Source organism: Oncorhynchus masou, chromosome 7, assembly GCF_036934945.1.
Source record: "Oncorhynchus masou masou isolate Uvic2021 chromosome 7, UVic_Omas_1.1, whole genome shotgun sequence".
Classification (NCBI taxonomy): Eukaryota; Metazoa; Chordata; class Actinopteri; order Salmoniformes; family Salmonidae; genus Oncorhynchus; species Oncorhynchus masou.
The window spans coordinates 22,590,927-22,614,343 of NC_088218.1; the positions used below are offsets into that span (position 1 = coordinate 22,590,927).

Consider the following 23,417-nt stretch of genomic DNA (forward strand, 5'->3'; position numbering starts at 1 on the left):
TCCACCCAGCCAAAGAAGTCAGAGGTGGTCAGAGCCCAGTTGGGAATGCTGCGCTTCTCACGCCCCACATCTGCTGCTGGAAAACCAATGAGAGCACGAGAAGAGATGAGGACGTCAAAAGGGAACCAATCAGAGGTTGAGTGAATGATACTGCACTTCACGAACACTGGACACATGACACAACTTGACATGTTGATAGCTGTTTACTACATACATTATTTTCAGTGTAATACACAATCTGTATTCATTGATTATACATGTGTGTTTGTGACATTGATAGAACCACCGTACAGAACCTTTACTAAAGGGCAGTCTGCCTCACCAATGGGAAAATCTACACTGCAATTTCCCCACTTCCTAGCCTCCCTGCTACACCAACCATAACAGCATCGTTCATTTCTCCGTGTTCACCTCTCTGTCACCCCTTCACTACAACCTGAGCTTAAGCCGCATTCCTTTAACCAAAGTCAATAAAATACCTTGTAAAAAACGGCTTGTCTTCGAATTGAAACCAAAGCCCCCGTTGAGCATCTCAGGCTTATGGTTGATTAAAGACCAGTCTGGAGCGAGTGGCTCCGGACATCCCCTAGGCCCAGAGATAGGCCTCCCACTGTGGGGTGGTGGGAGAGAGGGCCAGGTCCACGCTGGGAAAGCAGGCTGCCACAACAACACTCAGCTCCCAACTCAAACATAACAACGGTGTGAGTGAGAGACTATAGAAATATGATGATAACTGAACCATGTAGTGTGGAGGCACCAAGGAAGTCTTCTCTCGCATCTGTCCCTCTGACCTCTCTCCTGGCCTCTTGCTGTGTGTGTACATACACTGAATGTACAAAACATTAAGAACACCTTCCTAATATTGAGTTGCACCCCCACCCCACCATCCTTTTGCCCTCAGAACAGCCTCAGTTCGTCAGGGCATGGACTCTACTAGGTGTTCCACAGGGATGCTGGCCCATGTTGACTCCAATGATTCCCACAGTTGTGTCAAGTTGGCTGGATGTCCTTTGAGCGGTGAACCATTCTTAATACATACGGGAAACTGTTGAGTGTGGAAAAACCCAGCAGCGTTGCAGTTCTTGACCAACTTAAACCGGTGCACCTCACACCTACTACCATACCTGTTTGTCTTTCCCATTCACCCTTTGCATGGCACACAGACACAATCCATCAATTGTCTGAAGGCTTCTTGAGCCTGCCTCCTCCCCTTCGTCTACACTGATTGAAGGGTATTTAACATGTGACCCCTGGTTACCCAGTCTCCCGGTAACACACACTCACCGTTGCCATTTTCTCTTGCTGTTTCCTCAGCCTCTGCGTGAGAGGGAGAAAAGACAATAACTATTCATACTGAAGGCACCCTATGGGTCTTCATGGTGACTCACACATCCCTGTTGATGGGTGACTTGTGACAAAACAGAGATAACGTGAATTAGTCTAGCTAGTGTTCTCAGTATTAAAGTGGATTTCATTGTACCAATCTCTCGTTCTCACTAGGATTGAGGAGTGCTTTTTAAAAAATCTCTGTCTATCAACTCCCCCCTCCATCTTTGTCTCTATCTCTGACATTGCCCAACACGCTGGGCAGGCAGCAGCAGATTAACAGACGGGGGTGTTGCAGACAGAGGGAGGGAGATGGGGGCAGCGAGGTGGACAACAGGGGATGAAGAGGATATGGAGCGTCTGACTGCTAAGTGCTGCTCTGACATTCAGACATTCACAGCCTTTATTAAATCTCCTCAGAGGATAGGAAGGTCACGGCAGATCAATGAAGAAGTAAGTAAAGGCCAGTGGAGAAACACAAACCTGGGTTCAGCTACTATTTGAATACATTTCAACATACTTTATTCTGGGCTTGATTGAGCTTGCCTGGCACAATAGAACCAATAGAATAGTCGGGAAAATACAAACCCTGCCCATCTGGCACTCCAGGCAGACCGAAGCAAACGCTAAACGTATTAGAAAATTCTTGAATAGTATTTGGACCCAGGTCTGGGAGGATACATAGAGGAGAGGAAAGATAAACGCTCAGCTTGGTCAACAGAGACTAGAGAGAGCTAAGCACGGTAGGCACACAGTGTAATATTTCTACCGTCTCAATGAAAACGAAAGAGGGAGAGAGAAATCGAAAGAAGGGAATGAACTGCGACTGGTCTATTCTGACCCACATAACCCACAACCAGCTGCTTTTCATCAGAACAACGCCATTTCCACTCAATCAAATATCTCGGAGTGATGTTGTGACAAAAGCTCTATGTCTCTGAATAGCCAATACTGCACATGCATTGTGTAGTCAAGGCAAGCAGGAAGAAGCTCTATTCAATTAAATATACAGTATTGTGGTGTGTTGTTGAAGAAACAGTACCAACGGTCCTTATACCAATACAAAGAACACTGTATATCATGGGAGGGCATCCGTTTCAGTTGAAAGAAAAACCTTCAAAACTTTCTCCTTGTATTCCACAATAAAATCCAAGTTGACAGAAAAATGTGCAATTGTAAACAATGTAAAGAGATATGTTGAGTACTAAACTTCATATTTGGTGCATGGAGACAGAACCCAGTAAAAACACTATAATCAATACCTGTCTTATGTGTTGCTGTTGACTGTACCGGCTGTTGAAATGTCAGAAGGTTACATTCCTAGTGAACTAATGGACAACATTCCCTCAGGGGAAACAAACTGTATCTCCAAGGTAATTAGTTCCAGTTGACGGTTTCTGAGAGTTGCTCCAGACTGCAGTAAGAGACAACAGCAGGCCAATAACAGTCTCATTCAGATGTAACATTCAACATCTCAATAGTGGAGGATTCCTCTCTCCATCTATAGCACAAAGAGCAGAGAACCCAGTAGAGGTAGTGCACTTTTCTCTGTTCTTTCACATCAGCCCAGAGATATTGGAGAGATGAATTGAAGAGGCCGCCACCACTTCAGACTTGAGTTTCATCCAAGTACACCTCACAATCCAATACTAACCATATGCGCAAAACAGGTTCAAATGATGTTGAAGAGATGTCTTGTAGTTATCACTGATGAAAATGACACAGGCTCCGAGGCTCTCACCACTGTGGAGTCCTAACAGGCTGACTTACCTATTAGAGAGAGGAGAGAGCCAGCAGGACGACTCAGAGCAGCATTGAGACGCAAAGACGAGGCATGGTTCTGCACGGCGGTAGGCCGTACAAAGACAGAAACACAACCACAACCTGTGAGAAATTGTCACAGCGTTTACCACCCCCCCCAAGAGTTCTGCTCGTTCCGAAACATCTTAAGGTTCATCTTGGGGAGAGGATTTGTGCCAGAGAATGACACAACAAAGTAGGTTTGAATCAAGCAGGAAGACTAAGAGCTACATTTAACATTTTGAAGGAACATTTCAGATTTTGCAGCAGGTGCAGTGTTGGCATTTCCCCCCCAGTAACAAGATAAATCACCCAAAACAAAATCAATAAACAATCTTCATTTACACTGATACAGGTATCTGGTGTTGGATCCGGGCTCTTCGTCCTCTTGCTCTGGGTGTGTGTGTGTAGCGTGCGTATGTCCAGATATGCCGAGACCCTGGATGAGAGGACAGATACAGTAAACAGAGCTGTCCAGGGTATGTTGGTCCTTCACACTTCAGATCCACAAGCAATACCTTACCTCCGAACCAACCGTCCTCTCTGTCCTACCCAGCCTCCACTTCTCACACCTGAAGCAGGCATGTCAACAGACTGAAATCCTTCCTTTGTGGACGAAGGGGAGACGGGAATGTCAACACTCTCTTACCCCTCACCAACTAGGTCCGATGCAGACAAGTTGTACCAGTCTAGATAACTTACCATTGCTTATGTTCCCGAGCATGACAATCATGTACTGTTGCAGAAAATAGTATTTGTCTGTTAATATCGTCCATTCATCTAATAAAACACAATTATCAATCATCCTTTCATGTACAGTAAAACGTTCGATCAATACCTGCACATCTCGAAAGTGACAAAAGCTCAAAGCAAATGGATGCATGTGTGACGCCGAGATAAAAGCGTCTGCTCAATGGCACATATTATAATATTAGAAAAGACAAAACTAGACAAAAACACCACATAGTCGTACACATACCGTAACTGTGAGCCAAGGACTGCGTTCTCTCTCGACTCCTCTTTTCGTACTTCTACACGATCTCAACCAGACGACCACAATGGAGGCCTCAAGTACAGTCCACATTCACCTCTGTTTGTCCCTGAGGAGTTGTACAGGACCATTACGTCTCGGCAACACCTGTCTTGGATCTGGCTAGCTATATCTACACTCATTTATCTCTAGGAAAGAGACAACATGGCTACCATGGGTTAGGTTGTAAGGTATCAGAAGCAGTGTCTGCTTCCCAAATTACATCCTATTACCTAAATAGTCCATTACTTTTGACCAGGGGCCCATAAGGTGCAATTTGGGACAAACTATATTTGGAGACAAACTAGATCTCCTCATGCCGTATCGGGATTAAGGAGAAGCATTACAAACGTTCTGATAAAACGTAAACGAAGCAAGCACTTTTGTGGTTACCTAAGCTCTTGCATCAGGATGGGCCTTCAGTTCCTGAAATGACGAAATCCTACCTGCAGTAACATTGCCATCTGCTGGTAGAAAATGGTAAATACAGAAATGCAATTTGAATGTATTCTAATTGAACAAGATTGAACAATATTTTAAAAACGTGAAAGGGAATAAAATGACACTGCAGACAAATGTGCAACCAGAAAGCTTATTTCGGCAAAACTTTTAATTGAACAAAAGTATTTCAATCCTCAGTCACCACACCATCTTGGAGTACAGTACATTCCGCTGTATCTAAATTCATATAATATTCACCCTATTCTTCTTTTTAAATATACATACACAGCTGAAAACAAGATTTAAATAACAGTGCTCAGTAACATTAAGACACAGTTTTTCATCTTTAAAAGCAGGAAACAAATTTTGAACAGACTTTGATTGGCAAAGTCTATCGCTCTTGAATCTCCATCCTCGGTCAGCGACGTTTCCACTCGGACGTTGAGGAAAGCGGTGGATTCGAAGAGAACGTTAGGGGCACATTTGAGCAGTAGGAGGGTGTGGCACATGGTCGGCAGTATACATCGACGGACATTCAACGCGCAGCTTCCTGACCGTGTCCATTCCACAGTACACCTCCAGGGGGCGTCCTTTCCTTATCTGGTAAATACAGTACAAGTACCATTTGTGGTGCCTTTCTTTCTGGTACAAGAGTCTATGGAAACGTAATAGTACTTTCTGCAAGGGACGGGTCACTCGTTAACGACAGACAAAGCAACAAGACCTGCTGGAGACAAACAAAAAGAGAAGAGCTGTTTCTCTCCTCCCGTTTGTTTTTTTGTCTCCAGTGATAATGTGATGTCCCGGTCAACACGTGAAATATTCACTTTCGTAGCGTATGTAAGCTGTCATGAAGGAAACATTGACTGTAAATCCCCGTCCGTGCTCAGGTGGAGTTGTCAGGCAAGGCAAAGAGCGGGTGCTTACAGACGGGCCCTTACTGAAGCTGTTCTCTGGACACTTCTGGACAGGACGCGGTGTCATTATTCTGAAAGGAATCTGAGCTACGGTGGCCAACATGTTCCATTTGAGTCTCTCTCTGTTGAGTTTATGGTGACTTTTAGCAGCTGTATTGAAGGGCCATGGGCAGACCAGTGGATATTGCTGTGCTCAATCAGTCAGTCGGAAGTCCGTTAATAAGGCTTGTTATTAGGCCGAGCACCGGGGTCCGGAGTGTGTGTGTGTGTGTGTGTGTGTGTGTGTGTGTGTGTGTGTGTGTGTGGTCACAGCAGAGGTTTGACCAGGTAGAGTTTGTCTCCATGTTCGCTGGTGAAGATCGGGGCTTTTTTGTAATGCTCCACCAGTTCATCCATGCTGCTGAAGCGTCTCTGGCCGATACAGTAGACCCCCTCCGCCAGCGCAACCTTGAAGTGCTTGTTCTTTCCCATCGCCTTGAGAGACACGGAGAAATCACTGGGCTGGGAGAGAGAGAGCGAGAGATAAGAAATGGATGACTATTGCCATGGAGTTTCATTCTTAAGCCACTAGAGGGGGCCTTAGTTCTACTGTAAAGTCCACCCATCCCACTGAATAATGTACGATTTCCCTCAAGACAGCTTTCCCAATAAAAACAGCTCAAAACACAGTATGATAAAGCTATTGTAAACCATAGAGTACATTATCATATAAATAATAAGAGACACGAAAATCAACTGTTCTCCACCCATTTCCACCAATCACAATACTCTCTCGACCACTCACCGATGATTCGCTGTCTCTGACCAGGAAGTCTCCCTGACTTCCTCTCTCGTTGAGCGCACACTCTGCCTGATGCCTGGTCACTCCCCCATAGTACCAGTCCTTCCCGGCAAACTTTCCCACGCGGGCCGGCCCTGTGTAGTTGATCTGGGGCGAGTGGGGGCCCGAGCCCATCCCACCCCCGGGGGCTGGATCGTCGCTAAGGATAACCACATAGTTCTTTGGCACCAGGCCCACCTGTCCACGGGCGTTCCGACACCGCCACCACTCGGGGTCGTTCTCCGGTTTCTCCAGCACCACCATCACCTCGCCCTTTTCAAAGTTCAGCTCCTCATCGGTCACAGAGCTGAAGGGGTACAGCGTCTGAACAGTGTGGATCGCCCTGGTGGTCCCGTTGGTCACCCCTCCCGACCCTGCTCCCTGTCCTGGGTAACCTCCGCTTAGGTCCCCCCAGACAGCCTCCTCCTCTCCCTCCTCCAGGACATAGTTAGAGGGGAACCAGCCTACCCGACCTTCAGAACTCCCTCGCCACCAGCCGTCGCTACACTTCTCCATGACAATGACCCTTGACCCCTTCACCAGTGTCAGCTCGTCTTCCCGCTCCGCCGTGTAGGCGAACTTGACCAGGGCTGGGATGCTGAGGTCATAGATACGCTCGGCGCTGCTACCTCCGCCACCATTGGACGGGTACTCTGCGTCCGTGCTGGGTGTTGGCGAGGCATCGCGGGCACTCGTCTTCCTCTTCGTCTTCCCCAGGCCTTAGAGAGGGAGAGACAGAGAAATAACTTGGTACAATAGACAAATATTTATACCACATATTGAAGATCTCCGCAGTAGTTCCACAACAGAGCAGAATAACATAGTAAAAAGTCCCTCAACATATTAGAAAAAGTCCTGAGGTGAAAATGTCTCCAAACCGAAAGCCCAACGTGGTCATTGAGATTGAGTAGGCAGCTATGCTACTCCAAAAACAGCCTTCAAGTGAGGTGCAGCAGCAAGCTGGGCTAATTAGCTCCTAGTACTGCTGGTAGAGGACATTCCAGGGTTAGGAGGTCACCACTTCTCTTTAAGGCTGCAGCCAGGGAGAGAGGTAAACACTTCAGATAGAGTTAGGGGGGAGTGAGGGGTTTTGGGTAATTAGTGCTGGAAGGCCAGAGGGGAGACCGGGGGGGGGTTGGTTCTGGGTATTGATAGTAGAGGTCAACCGATTAATCGGAATGGCTGATTAATAAGGGACGATTTCAAGTTTTCACAACATTCGGAAATGGGTATTTTTGGGCGCCAATAAAATAAAATAAATGTATACCTTTATTTAACTAGGCAAGTCAGTTAAGAACACATTCTTATTTTCAATGACGGCCTTGGAACAGTGGGTTAACTGTTCAGGGACAGAACGACAGATTTTCACCTTGTCAGCTCGGGGATCCAATCTTGCAACCTTACAGTTAACTAGTCCAACGCAATAATGACCTGCCTCTCTCTCGTTGCACTCCACAAGGAGACTGCCTGTTACGCAAATGCAGTAAGCCAAGATAACTTTAATGCTAGCTAGCAACTTATCTTGTAAAAACAATCAATCATAATCACTAGTTAACTACACATGGTTGATGATATTACTAGATTTTATCTAGCGTGTCCTGCGTTGCATATAATCTGACTGAGCATACAAGTATGTAAGTATCTGACTGAGCGGTGGTAGGCAGAAGCAGGCACGTAAACATTCATTTAAACAGCACTTTTGTGCGTTTTGCCAGCAGCTCTTCGTTGTGCGTAAAGCATTGCGCTGTTTATGACTTCAAGCCTATCAACTCCCGAGATGAGGCTGGTGTAACCGAAGTGAAATGGCTAGCTAGTTAGAACGCGCTAATTGTGTTTCAAACGTCACTCGCTCTGAGCCTTCTAGTAGTTGTTCCCCTTGCTCTGCATGGGTAACGCTGCTTTGATGGTGGCTGTTGTCGTTGTGTTGCTGGTTCGAGCCCAGGGAGGAGCTCGGAGAGGGACGGAAACTATACTGTTACACTGGCAATACTAAAGTGCCTATAAGAACATCTAATAGTCAAAGGTTAATGAAATACAAATTGTATAGAGGGAAATAGTCCTATAATTCCTATAATAACTACAACCTAAAATTTCTTACCTGGGAATATTGAAGACTCATGTTAAAAGGAACCACCAGCTTTCATATGTTCTCACGTTAGCTTTCTTACATAGCACATATTGCACTTTTACTTTCTTCTCCAACACTTTGTTTTTGCATTATTTAAACCAAATTGAACATGTTTCATTATTTACTTGAGGCTAAATTGATTTTATTGATGTGTTATATTAAGTAAAAATAAGTGTTCATTCAGTATTGTTGTAAGTGTCATTATTACAAATCAAATAAAAATCGGCCGATTAATCAGTATCGGCTTTTTTGGTCCTCCACTAATCGGTATCGGTGTTGAAAAATCATAGTCGGTCGACCTCTAATTGATATGCGATGTTAATCCCTCTCAGGCAGCTACTGGCCAGACCAATGTAAAGGAAGGCTGTTTAGGAGACAGGAAACGGAGATCAGTTCTGCATCCCAAATTGCACCCTATTCCCTACATAGTGCCCTACTTCTGACCTATTTACCTTTAACCTCTTTCAACAACAACCCCCCAAACCGGTCCCCCACTGTAAACTACTCCTGTAAAATTAGGCTCCTCCTTTCACTTTAGACTCAATCCCTCGAACTTGCTCTCTGAACATTGACACATCTATTTAAGACAATATAGAGAATCACTCATGCATGCAGAAGAAAGAGGATCATTGTTGTTTAAAGCCTAGTGTTAGACAGAATTAACCTCAACCCTCTCAGCCACTCCCTCACAGCCAGGTAGGAGAGCACTCACCTACAACCCCCCTTCCTCCTCCACCCCGCCCCCCCTCTTCCTCCTCCACCCCGCCCCCCCTCTTCCTCCTCCAAAATACAAAATACATTTGTCACTCACTGAATACGCCGTGCCTGCAACGATCGTGATTTACTGTCGTTACGCTCGGTGTGCACTTCCAATAAAGGACTAAATAAACATTCACAAGCAACCGAAAACAGTTCAAGGTATTGTTTTGAACCGTAAGAGGCTGCTTTGCCCAGATACTGGTTCAATAATAGAGTAGCCTAGATCCTACATACGGAGAAACACACACACACACACACACACATATATGGAGACCGACAGCATGATGGACCGAACAAGTTAAATATGACCCACAACAAACAGAATAATACACCCTCAGAGTTAAAATGACAAGAAGACAGCCCTCGTCTCCATGAATCAGCCTCCACCATGACACAAAGGCCAGTGGCAGCGTCACAGGGAAACCGGGGATAAGAAGCTGCTTCTGTTTCGGCCTGGGGGGTGGGAAGAAAGTGAGCGATTTGGAAAACAGTGCCCTTGAGAGGTGGGGGGCGGGGGGAATGGAGGATGGTGAAATACCATCACTTAGCCCCTGTCACAACTATCCCCCATCAACAAGCCATTCCACCCCTCACACAACAAGCTGTGAGAAGGCGGCACCATCACTATTTATAGCTTTCACAGAAATAAAGGAAATAGCTAAGATTCGTTTTACATACGGGATCGTACTGGGCTGTTGTTTTACACAGTAGGGCCGATGCCATTTCAAGGGGTTGTAGAGCAAGCAGCAGGCAGGCAGGGAGATTAGCATTTACACACACAACTTTTCTAGATGACGCACATATACCTTCCTTCCTCAGCAAGCTCTAACAGCTGGTCCATGACTTTCATGCTCATTCCTCTGCAGCATGCAACAACAAACGAGGCACTCTGTGCTGCGCTCACACACCACAACGGTAACGACACACTAACTCACAGTCGCCCCCACTAAGCAACGCTGCGATGACAGTGACAACACTAATTAGACAACATCAAGCGCTAATGGGAACCTGAAAGATAATCAAAAAATAAGTAGGCATAAATCGCGAGGAAGTGCCTTGAGAGCATAAAGCACAATTGGCCCAGCGTCGTCCGGGTTGGGGGGGGCTGTACTTGGCTCATTGCTCTCTAGCGACTCCTTCTGGCGGAACGGGCGCCTGCACGCCGACCTCGGTCGTGAACGATGTTTCGTTCGATACATTGGTGCTGACTTCCAGGTTAAGCGGGCGGGTGTTAAGAGGCGCGGTTTGGCGGTTAATGTTTCGGAGGACGAATGACTCGACCTTCACCTCCCGAGCCCGTTGGAGTTGCAGCGATGAGACAAGATCAAAATTGGGGGTCAAATTAAAAAATTGGGCCCTCACCAAGCCATCCATTCGTTCAACTGGGCCCTCACCAAGCCACCCATTCATTCAACTGGGCCCTCACCAAGCCACCCATTCATTCAACTGGGCCCTCACCAAGCCAGCCATTAATTCAACTGGGCCCTCGCCAAGCCATCCATTCATTCAAATGGGCCCTCACCAAGCCATCCATTCATTCAACTGGGCCCTCACCAAGCCATCCATTCATTCAACTGGGCCCTCACCAAGCCATCCATTCATTCATTCAACTGGGCCCTCACCAAGCCATCCATTCATTCATTCAACTGGGCCCTCACCAAGCCATCCATTCATTCATTCATTCAACTGGGTCCTCACCAAGCCATCCATTCATTCATTCATTCATTCAACTGGGCCCTCACCAAGCCATCCATTCATCCAACTGGGCCCTCACCAAGCCATCCATTCATTCAACTGGGCTCTCACCAAGCCATCAATTCCACCAGGCCCGAGGCGAGTCACAGTGTGGACCCATACAGCTGACTCGTTGATGCTTAACGATACGCTCTTAATTTATGCTGATTAAGAAGAACAGGCCAGGGACAGGTGCAGGGAAGCAATGTAGAGGACCTGGGGACAACTGTTCAATGTAACAAAATGGTGATTGCAGAGTAACACTAATCATGTATGGCTACTGCAGTGGTACTGGAGGAGTGAGAAAATAAAAGTAATTCGATGAGAAGTGACTGCCAAGCTATTCAGTATCAATCCCAGATATAGGCCCATTTCATGGGCTGATGAATAGAACAGGCTGTGCTTAGTCAGAATGTTCTCCTTGCAATATAATGCTCAGATGGTCTCCGATAATAGATAATTGGTCCACTGCCCACCATGCTATTAAGTAGCAGTGTGATCCACAAGAAGAATGTGAGTCCAGGTGGTCCTTAGTGCCCTCCTCTCTCCCCTCCCACCCTGTGTTTCTCGCTCCTCACACCCTGTGTCTCTCGCTCCTCCCACCCTGTGTCTCTCGCTCCTCCCACCCTGTGTCTCTCGCTCCTCCCACCCTGTGTCTCTCGCTCCTCCCACCCTGTCTGTCTCTCTCCCCCTCCCTCCTCTCTCTCCTCCCACCCTGTCGGTCTCTCTCTCCTCCCACCCTGTCTGTCTCTCTCTCCTCCCACCCTGTCTGTCTCTCTCCCCCTCCCTCCTCTCTTCCCCTCCCACCCTGTCTGTCTCTCTTCCCCTCCCACCCTGTCTGTCTCTCTTCCCCTCCCACCCTGTCTGTCTCTCTTCTCCTCCCACCCTGTCAGTCTGTCAGTCTGTCAGTCTGTCTGTCTGTCTGTCTGTCTCTCTCTCCTCCCACCCTGTCTGTCTCTCTCCCTCTCCTCCCACTCTGTCTCTCTCCCCCTCCCTCCTCCCACCCTGTCTGTCTCTCTCTCCTCCCACCCTGTCAGTCTCTCTCTCCTCCCACCCTGTCAGTCTCTCTCTCCTCCCACCCTGTCAGTCTGTCTGTCTGTCTGTCTGTCTGTCTCTCCCTCCTCCCACCCTGTCTGTCTCTCTCCCTCCTCCCACCCTGTCTGTCTCTCTCCCTCCTCCCACCCTGTCTGTCTCTCTCCCTCCTCCCACCCTGTCTGTCTCTCTCCCTCCTCACACCCTGTCTGTCTCTCTCCCTCCTCACACCCTGTCTGTCTCTCTCCCTCCTCCCACCCTGTCTGTCTCTCTCCCTCCTCCCACCCTGTCTCTCTCTCTCTCTCCTCCCACCCTGTCTCTCTCTCTCTCTCTCTCTCTCCTCCCTCTCCTCCCACCCAGTCTGTCTCTCCCCCTCCCTTCTCTCCTCCCACCCTGTCTCTCCCTGTCCTCCCACCCGATCTGTCTCTTTCGCTCGCACTCCCTCTCTCCTCGTCTGTCGCTCTCTCCCTCCCCCCCTCCCACCCTGTCTCCCTCCCCCTACCTCGCACTCTCCTCCCACCCTGTCTGTCTCTCTCCCTCTCCTCCCACCCTGTCTGTCGCTCTCTCCCCCTCCCTCCTCTCTCTCCTCCCACCCTGTCTCTCTCCCCCTCCCTCCCCTCTCTCCTGATGAGACACTTCACTTAAGGTGTGATATGAGACTAATGAATCACTCGCCAGCAACTTTTGCTTTATTCAATTTTCATAAAGCTGATTTTCTTCTCCATGTGTCTGTCTGAAGTTAAATTCCAGCACAGGGAGGATATACTGTAAACCGATACCTAGGCTACATCTACCTATATCTACCCTACAATCACTGATGCATATCGGAGTAAGATGATTATCTGAGGTTTGCCAGGAACTCATTCTCTCTTAATTACATTTTTTCCCCTGCACGATGGCTGGGAAAGCTGTGTGGGTGTACTTAAGAGGACGAGGGGATGGAGGACGATGGAGAGAGGAGGAGGATATACTGTAAACCGATACCTAGGCTACATCTACCTATGGGAGGATATACTGTAAACCGATACCTAGGCTACATCTACCTATGGGAGGATATACTGTAAACCGATACCTAGGCTACATCTACCTATGGGAGGATATACTGGATGCATATCGGAGTAAGAATGGAGCGAGAATGGAGCGAGTAGAGGCGGAGAGTGCTCGTCTCCCAGACAATACTCTCGTCGTTTAACTCTACACACCCCTCGACGGCTCTCCGTCGCTCGCTGTCACTTATCAAATCAAACCTTAGAAATTGCTGCTCAGACAAGAATGGCTCCGTCTGTTCTACTGTCCTCCGATCACCCATCACCGACTCAATTCCCTTGACAAGTCTCTGCATTCAGATAGGAAGAAACTTCAGCAGTAGCAGCTTCTGGCTCGGAGTAAAAGCCGAGCACCACTTTTTCTCCAAACGCATCTCACAAGTTCCGGACAAGCACAACGTAGTTCGATCTATATACTAGGACTGCAACACGATCAGCTTGACAACACAGGTTTTAAAAACGCTAACATTTAGTACTGACCAGCAACGCTCTGGTTAGCTAGAAGGCACATCGTCTTCCCTGGCTGAGCAGCATACTACATTTGGGCCCCTGAAGTTGTCAGCAAAGACAACGTGACCATATACATCGCATGGCAACAAATCGAGCCGCGACAACAATGTCCAACTGCCAGCCCTGAATGGTTGAACACCGTATTGACAGAGCCAGTGGCCTCAACACAACTCTCATTACACTGACATTATGACAGAGCAAACGTCAAATCAATGAGGGTAGCACACCAGAATGAGATCTGCAGAGTGGCCAAGACTCAAAGAATGTAGCTAATCAAGAGGAAAGTCCTTTAACCACCTTGTTTACAGAATCGGTGACAAGCAAGAGTCATTAACAAAACATATCTTCATCAGACAACTGTACTTGGAGGGTTAATTTAAAAACACAATTCATCTACTTGACTGCCTTAGGTCACCCAATTTTAAATTAGCCACATCTTCGACAAAACATTATTTATTTGTCATTATGAACTGGGTGGTTCAAGCCCGGATGCTGATTGGCTGACAGCTGTCGTATATCAGACTCATATCACGGGTATGACAAGACATCTCTTTTTACTGTTCTAATTACGTTAGTAACCAGTTTATTATAGCAATACGACACCTCGGGGGGGTTGTGGTATATGGCCAATATACTACAGCTAAGGGCCGCATCCAGGCACTCTGCGTTGGGTCGTGCTTAAGAACAGCTCTTAGCCATGGTACGTTGGCCATATACAGTTGAAGTCAGATGTTTACATACACCGTAGCCAAATACATTTAAACTTTGTTTTTCACAATTCCTGACATTTAATCGAAGTACAAATTCCCTGTATGCTGTCCGGTCCTCTGGCAGTCTCTATGGGGGTGCCACAGGGTTCAATTCTCGGGCCGACTCTTTTCTCTGTATATATCAATGATGTTGCTCTTGCTGCGGGCGATTCCCTGATCCACCTCTACGCAGACGACACCATTCTATATACTTCCGGCCCGTCCTTGGACACTGTGCTATCTAACCTCCAATTGAGCTTCAATGCCATACAACACTCCTTCCGTGGCCTCCAACTGCTCTTAAACGCCAGTAAAACCAAATGCATTCTTTTCAACCGATCGCTGCCTGCACCCGCATGCCCGACTAGCATCACCACCCTGGATGGTTCTGACCTTGAATATGTGGACATCTATAAGTACCTAGGTGTCTGGCTAGACTGTAAACTCTCCTTCCAGACTCATATCAAACATCTCCAATCGAAAATCAAATCAAGAGTCGGCTTTCTATTCCGCAACAAAGCCTCCTTCACTCACGCCGCCAAACTTACCCTAGTAAAACTGACTATACTACCGATCCTCGACTTCGGCGATGGAAGCAATTTTGTAGATGACAACACTCTACTCAGCAAACTGGATGCAGTTTATCACAGTGCCATCCATTTTGTCACTAAAGCACCTTATACCACCCACCACTGCGACTTGTATGCTCTAGTCGGCTGGCCCTCGCTACATATTCGTCGCCAGACCCACTGGCTCCAGGTCATCTACAAGTCCATGCTAGGTAAAGCTCTGCCTTATCTCAGTTCACTGGTCACGATGGCAACACCCATCCGTAGCACGCGCTCCATCAGGTGTATCTCACTGATCATCCCTAAAGCCAACACCTCATTTGGCCGCCTTTCGTTCCAATACACTGCTGCCTGTGACTGGAACGAATTGCAAAAATCCCTGAAGTTGGAGACTTTTCTCCCTCACCAACTTCAAACATCTGCTATCTGAGCAGCTAACCGATCGCTGCAGCTGTACATAGTCTATTGGTAAATAGCCCACCCATTTTCACCTATCTCATCCCCATACTGTTTTATTTATTTACTTTTCTGCTCTTTTGCACACCAATATCTCTACCTGTACATGACCATCTGATCATTTATCACCCCAGTGTTAATCTGCAAAATTGTAATTATTCACCTACCTCCTCATGCCTTTTGCACACAATGTATATAGACTCCCCTTTTTTTCTACTGTGTTATTGACTTGTTAATTGTTTACTCCATGTGTAACTCTGTGTTGTCTGTTCACACTGCTATGCTTTATCTTGGCCAGGTCGCAGTTGCAAATGAGAACTTGTTCTCAAATAGCCTACCTGGTTAAATAAAGGTGAAATAAAAAATAAAATAAATAAATAAAAAACAAATTCCCTGTCTTAGGTCAGTTAGGATCACCACTTTATTTAAGAATGTCAAATGTCAGAATAATAGTAGAGAGAATTATATATTTCAGCTTTTATTTCTTTCATCCCAGTGGGTCAGAAGTTTACATACACTCAATTAGTATTTGGTAGCATTGCCTTTAAATTGTTTAACTTGGGTCAAACGTTTTGGGTAGCCTTCCACAAGTTTCCCACAATAAGTTCGGTGAATTTTGGCCCATTCCTCCTGACAGAGCTGGTGTAACTGAGTCAGGTTTGTAGGCCTCCTTGCTCGCACACACTTTTTCAGTTCTGCCCACAAATGTTCTATAGGATTGACATCAGGACTTTGTGATACCCACTCCAATACCTTGACTTTGTTGTCCTTAAGCCATTTTGCCACAAATGTGGAAGTATACTTGGGGGTCATTGTCCATTTGGAAGGCCCATTTGCGACCAAGCTTTAACTTCCTGACTGATGTCTTGAGATGTTGCTTCAATATATCCACATCATTTTTCTGTCTCATGATGCCATCTATTTTGTGAAGTGCACCAGTCCCTCCTGCAGCAAAGCACCCCCACAACATGATGCTGCCACCCCCGTGCTTCATGGTTGGGATGGTGTTCTTCGGCTTCCTCCAAACATAGCGATGGTCATTATGGCCAAACAGTTCTATTTTTGTTTCATCAGACCAGAGGACATTTCTCCAAAAAGTACGATCTTTGTCCCCATGTGCAGTTGCAAACCATAGTCTGGCTTTTTTATGGCGGTTTTGGAGGAGTGGCTTCTTCCTTGCTGAGCGGCCTTTCAGGTTATGTAGATATAGAACTCGTTTTACTGTGGATATAGATACTTTTGTACCTGTTTCCTCCAGCAAGGACCTTTGCTGTTCTGGGATTGATTTGCACTTTTCGCACCAAAGTACGTTCATCTCTAGGAGACAGAACGCGTCTCCTTCCTGAGCGGTATGATGGCTGCGTGGTCCCATGGTGTTTACACTTGCGTACTATTGTTTGTACAGATGAACGTGGTACCTTCAGGCCTTTGGAAATCGGTCCCAAGGATGAACCAAACTTGTGGAGTTCTACATTTTTTTGTCTGAGGTCTTGGCTGATTTATTTTGATTTTCCCATGATGTCAAGCAAAGAGGCACTGAGTTTGAAAGTAGGCCTTGAAATACATCCACAGGTACACCTCCAATTGACTCAAATTATGTCAATTAACCTATCAGAAGCTTCTAAAGCCATGACATCATTTTTTGGAAATTTCCAAGCTGTTTAAGAAGGCACAGTTGATTTAATGTCATGATTATTCAATAGTCCATAAAGAACCGTTAAGGTAGATTACAGTTTTAGTTCTTTTGAAAAAGGTTCCAGTTGGCAAGACTGTCTGCGTCCCAAATGGCACTCTATTCACTATATAGTGCACTACTTTTGACCTGAGCTCCTTTATAAAAAAATAAAAAAACATAGCACACTATATAGGGATCAGGGTGATATTTGAGGCACCCAATGTGAACTGTTCCACTAAGATGAACGGAGGACATGGAGTTGAGTTTCATCCTAGCTGGGTTGGCACCAGGTCATTATTTGTGGGAAGGTGAACGGAGGTCATTATTTGTCATTATTTGTGGGAAGGTGAACGGAGGACATGGAGTTGAGTTTCATTCTAGCTGGGTTGGCACCAGGTCATTATTTGTGGGAAGGTGAACGGAGGACATGGAGTTGAGTTTCATTCTAGCTGGGTTGGCACCAGGTCATTATTTGTGGGAAGGTGAACGGAGGACATGGAGTTGAGTTTCATCCTAGCTGGGTTGGCACCAGGTCATTATTTGTGGTAAGGTGAACGGAGGACATGGAGTTGAGTTTCATTCTAGCTGGGTTGGCACCAGGTCATTATTTGTGGGAAGGTGAACGGAGCCAACGTTTCCACAGGCAGAGCATTATACTGACTGGCACCCAATGGAGAGCTAAGAACACATCAGAAGCCTATCAGTAGACCCAGCTCCAAAACAGAAACGGAGGTCATTTGAATCGCTACAAAAGGGCTGCAGTTGTGTTGGTAATTTTAACACCTCAGTGGTTAGAGATGATTATGTACTGCACAAACCTGATTACTTAGAACACACACACACACACACACACTTTATGACTAAATAAACATAGAAGATAAGTAGACCTATACTAGATAGGATTCAAATCAACTGGTGACTGACTAAAGCAAATATTGCATCGCTTTGGTGTTTCCAGTGAAAACATGAAGGCATAACACCTGCCGTGGAGAAGGCAAACGTGTCACTGGTTGAAGTAACCCTGGTAATAACCAATCAGAAAACAGATGGAGGCCCAGCCATACACACACAGGGGTTGTCCTTGGAGGAAGCCACGGTTATAGCAAGTTGTCTGGAGATGATTGGTTAAATGTTCTGACATTTCTACTGATCCCCATTGGGGATGCAAACAATTCAATACAACAAGAACATAGCAGTTAGCAAGTTCACGTGTGGGTGCGTTCAAGGCGTGTGTGTGTTTAAGCGCATGCCCGCATTAGGAATCACAGTTTACAGTGTGTAAGCCTGATGGTATTTGAGTGTGCATTCCTTACACAAAGCAGTAACACCCACCTTCCACCACTTCATCTGCCTTGGGGGGGAGAGGGGGAGAGAGAGAGTGAGTGAGTGAGTAAGTGAGAGAAAGAGATGCCAAAAAAGATGTGTCTCACTACAGGCCTGACAACAGAGAACAAAGAGAGCTGTTGTGGATATAGAGTTCCCCCTTTGAACAGTGTCTCCAGGTTTATATTAATTGATAAATAGCTGGAGTGGTAGGGAAGAGTATGTGTCACTGATAGCAGCAGAAAACACCCTCAGGTTACTCACTATTTATACAACGGGTGGGGTCTAATCCCCGTGCTGATTGGTTAAAACCGCATTTCAGCCGGTGTTTATTCCACAAGTTACCACCGGCTAAAGCTATGACGTGGAAATGCCTATTTAATCTGTTCCATCTCACTGTGCAATCCACTGTCTCATCAGCCCAGCCAGGCAATTTACACATTTGACCTCCACTATAAAAAGCATTTCGACATTATCTCCCATTTCTTTTAGACTAGCAATTGCTTTTCAATATCGGAGATGTGTATAAAACTTGCGGGTCTGTCTCTCTGACATTTGCAACATTATTTCAATATTGACATTTCATCTACAGCTGTCCCATAGTAATGAACGTGTCGGGGTCGGGAGATCGGGACGAGACAGACAGGCAGCTTTTCTCAGCCAGTCAAAATCCTGAATCAGCATCATTTTTATGGACACGTACAAAGAAATGTCAACAGAAAACAGGTCAAACTAAATTAAATGCAGCTAGTTTGCAGTCTTTCCAGCTTCAGTTTGACGTGATTGTGTTAGCTGTGTTGTTGGCTAGCTCCTCTGAACAACAGTGTCCTGACGAGAGAGCAAGTTTTCTATGGCAGGCAAAATGGTGCATCATTAGCTCATTGTTATGAATGTATCGAAATCCATGTCACTAGAAAACAGCTTAAACCAATGAAAATGCAGCCACTTTGCTGTTATTCTCGCTTTTTGACATGACTAAGTTAACCGTAGTTGGCTAGCTAGCAAGCAAGGGATAAGACCGTTGCCAGCCAGTATGACAATGGAACATTCAGAATGAACGACTGAGTCGTGTCCATAGATACAGAACAAAAAGACTTAACGACTGAGTCGCGTCTCTGTCAACCGAACCGATATAACGAACAACCTGCCGGCTTGGGTAGCAACCCCTAGATTTGTGTCAGGACCATATCTCGTGGAAGGATGAAATAGTATGAACAAATGAATCCAAATAAAGTTAATGAAAATATGTCAATCATTATTTGAATATGTTGGTAACCTGTTAAAAGGTGATAACGCCCTCGAAGCCGGTGTTTGGAGGATATATTGGCACGGTTTCTTGGCCCGAGACGATGTTTCTCAACACCTGTGCCAATATATCCTCCAAACACCAGCTTCGAGGGCATTAACACTTAAGCAGATATAGTAGAAGCCTAATAGTCTAATGCAGACCAGAGTCATATTCAGGAAGCAAATGTGTTGAACGTTGCACATAGAAATATCATGAATAGAGCCAACAAGAACCCTTATTCTGTCAGAGGTCTGTTCTACATAACATATTTCCACCTGAACGCTCCACGGCGACGCTGTTGGGAGTTGGATAGAGAACACAGTAAGTAGGTTATTTCCGTGATGAGACATAAAGGAGACAGATCTGTGTAACCTCTGTGAAGCTTGTTATAGCCAATCCACGGAGCAGAACAACATGGCGCGTTGCCAGAGAGCTGCTGTAAACGATGGACACAACCTGTGTTCGTTCTATCCTGCCAGAGGGATCCACACGGCAGGTCACTGCAAGTTGGTTACAAATGCATTCCACTGACACAGAGCAAACGGTGGATTGTTGAAGCGTGACGCAACCTTGGGGACAACATGCAACCTTGGGGACAACATGCAACCTTGGGGACAACATGCAACCTTGGGGACAACATGCAACCTTGGGGACAACATGCAACCTTGGGAGCAACATGCAACCTTGGGAGCAACATGCAACCTTGGGAGCAACATGCAACCTTGGGAGCAACATGCAACCTTGGGAGCAACATGCAACCTTGGGAGCAACATGCAACCTTGGGAGCAACATGCAACCTTGGGAGCAACATGCAACCTTGGGAGCAACATGCAACCTTGGGAGCAACATGCAACGAAGACAGACATCCTTTGACTGAAAAGGCATGGACATAAGCCAACGAAGACTGGAAGACCATAAGTGTTTTAACATCCAAAACCCATCAGGGAGGAACAGCAGTGAACTATGTTTCCTGAGAGAGAGAGAGAGAGAGAATGAAATCCAGCCACATTAAAAGACATCCCATAAACTAAAAATGGTTGGCTCTGGTTGCATCCGGTGTTACCAACAGCTGTCATAGCTTGGTTTTACAGTTCTTAACATTTAATACCATTCCATTCCACTCCACTCAAAACCAGATTCATTTAACCCCCATTTTAACACACGTGCCCTTGAGGTTGCCATAGCAAACAGTAGGAGACCCTGTCAGACTGTCATGACGGAGGTTAGATATCGACCTGTCAGCTGTGGGCCCGAACAGCCTTCAAATGATTGATTATTCCCTAAACAGCACAACACGTGCCACGTGTTCATGGTGAGCTATCCACTCTCTGTCTGCCCAGGCCTACAATTTATCTTCTCAATTTATCCTCACTAAACATTATGTAGATTATTCATCTGCGATGGATGATAGGGGAGATTAGAGATGTGAAAAATGTTTCCAGGGGTTCCAAAGGCTCATTAATTCACAGAGAGAGAGAACAAAAGTGAGAGAGTACAGATGAGTGTACAGCTAGCTACATCAGATAAAGCAGTATTCAGGGACAGTAAATGCCATGGGCCATGGCCTGTTTCTCCTGACAGAGAGATTTTACTACCAACATACTCCTCCCCTCTCTCTCTCTTACTGCCCCCCCACCTCTCTGTTTTACACATTCTAATTCTCTCCATCTCTCGGCTTTCAGCATAGGATGCGTGGCTGATCAGAGACCCAGCGCCGGGATCAGACAAGCAGCAGGTTGTTAATTGCATTGTCTGTCAAGACCTCTGGCAACTAGGCAAAGCACTAGGAGAAATCATCTTGGCTAGTAATCCTATTCTTTTAAGTCTCATCTATCTTGTGCATTTCTGATGCATGCGCCTATTCATCCCTGATAACATTGAATGGCAAGGTTCCATCTCATCACAACTTCAGTTCCTATTGCCCAGTATCACTCAAGTGTCGACCACTTAAATGAAAAAAATGCATTGCCTTGCCCTTTCGCTCCATTTGGAAAGGATCTCCAATTCTCTGTGAGTACGAACATCTTTGTATCTACCAACAGATATTAATTCATTAGCCTAATAAGGGCGAGAGTTCTACCCGATCAGTCCACAGTGAGAATTACAGGAGCTCAGCTAATCCCAGCTGTTGTCCAGCCAAGAAAATCTTTGATCATTGCACTTCATATTAAATTAGTTCTTACCTCCTCTGACCTGGGAAAAAAGCAGCTTCAATACCGGCATTTCTCCTGATCGATCACACCAGCTTTCCCTAGCCTGATAATGAATAGCTTAAGGGACAGCCTCACAAAACAAAACTCTTCTGTATTAAACATACTGTTTACAAATCACCAGCATTGAGAAATCATTTCTAACTGGAGAGTGTAAGTGTGTGAAGGAGTCAAGCATTTAACAGTGCTTCATCCGCATTAAACACACGGAGGTGAGACGCCTCTGTGGAGGCACCCCTCGAAAACAGCAGAGAGAAGAAAACACACACACACTACTTGGAGATAGTGTGCACCGCCTCTGTGCACCCCTAGAAAACAGCAGAGATGACCTGTCTTACGCACACCCTCGTCCACCCACCTACACACTTAACCCAAACTCACCGAGTGTGTCTTTGATGTTTTTCACCAGCGAGGCCTTCTTTAAGCTGTTTTTCCTCTCCACATAGTTAGAGGGGACGTAGCCGGTCCGGTTGGAGGCGTTCCTCACCCTCCACCACGTCTTGCTGTCATCCAGGAGCCACAGCCGCTCGTTTTTCCGGATGTCAAGTTCCTGTTCCTGCTGAGCCGAGTAGTCCCACTTGGCTATAACTATCACCTCCTCCGTCATTTTTCATGGAGCCCCTCTGGAACAGAGAGACATACTGTTAGGTCAGGGTGGGGTTAACAGTAGGGCTGTCACGGTGCCCTTTATCGCAATATTCTTTACATGGTAAAAAAAAAAGAAGAAGAAAAACACAAAGAAACTCTTTGGTCCTTTAAAATCCTACTGTATTTAAAATATTGTGCGCTATAGCTTGGAAAATAAACAAATGCGACTCAGGATAACAACATAACGTTAGTTTACAACATTAGCTCCGTTTTCCTAAAGAAGTTAAATCCACTTCGCGTGTTGTTTCCTTGCCGCGATCCTAAGGAATTGTCCCTGCCCTAGTTAACAAGGCATTTAACACTCGAAAATGCACACACAGACGAACACCAGCAATACACACACATGAATAAAACGATGAGGTGAGCCGTTTCCGTGCAAAACTCTCGAGAGAGAGAACATGTTTCTCACACACACACACACACACACACACACACTCTGAAGCCAGTCTCAGAGGGATGGTGCCATCCACCACTATGGTCTGTTTGTGTCTCAGACTGACATGGTGCAGGCCTGGACTTGGCACTTGGTGTCTGTCACACAGCTGTTGTTGTAAGACATCTGGCAGAGCGAAGCCTCTCTGCCCTGTAATCCAGGTAGGCTGAGAACTACCGTGTGTGTGTGTGTGTGTGTGTGTGTGTGTCTCCTTCCCTACTTGTCAACTAAGCTGGGAGTTCACGCTTTACTTCCAAACCACACAAGAGCCTCTCTCTTTTACCAGCTTCTCTTATTATTCTTAAATGTACCAAATTAGTCAGCTACACACTGAGCAGAACACTGTTCTATGTTAAATGCGTCTATACACATGCACGGCTTAGAGAGAGGAGAGAGGAGAAAGAGTTATGGCAGACAGCACCTGCCGTTCTAATAAGGAACATATCAAACCGATCCAGGAGATATCTAGTGCTGATGCACACTGAGGGTAAACACAAAGACTGGGGTCTATTCATGGAAAGAG

General features: G+C 46.1%; 1 protein-coding gene across 3 annotated transcripts in view; it reads right to left on the minus strand.

Annotated features, from left to right (window-relative positions):
* Positions 1 to 4,734: 4,734 nt before the first annotated feature.
* Positions 4,735 to 23,417, minus strand: part of LOC135543510 (cytoplasmic protein NCK2-like) — a 55,052-nt gene continuing 36,369 nt past the window's right edge. For all 3 annotated transcript variants that reach the window (XM_064970826.1, XM_064970829.1, XM_064970828.1), the window contains exons 2-4: positions 22,195 to 22,436; positions 6,299 to 7,053; positions 4,735 to 6,015 (exon numbers count right to left, since the gene is read on the minus strand). In XM_064970826.1, coding sequence (XP_064826898.1) covers positions 5,821 to 6,015; positions 6,299 to 7,053; positions 22,195 to 22,420 — 1,176 coding nt within the window. In that variant the 5' untranslated portion in view covers positions 22,421 to 22,436 and the 3' untranslated portion in view covers positions 4,735 to 5,820. The remainder of the gene's footprint in view (positions 6,016 to 6,298; positions 7,054 to 22,194; positions 22,437 to 23,417) is intronic.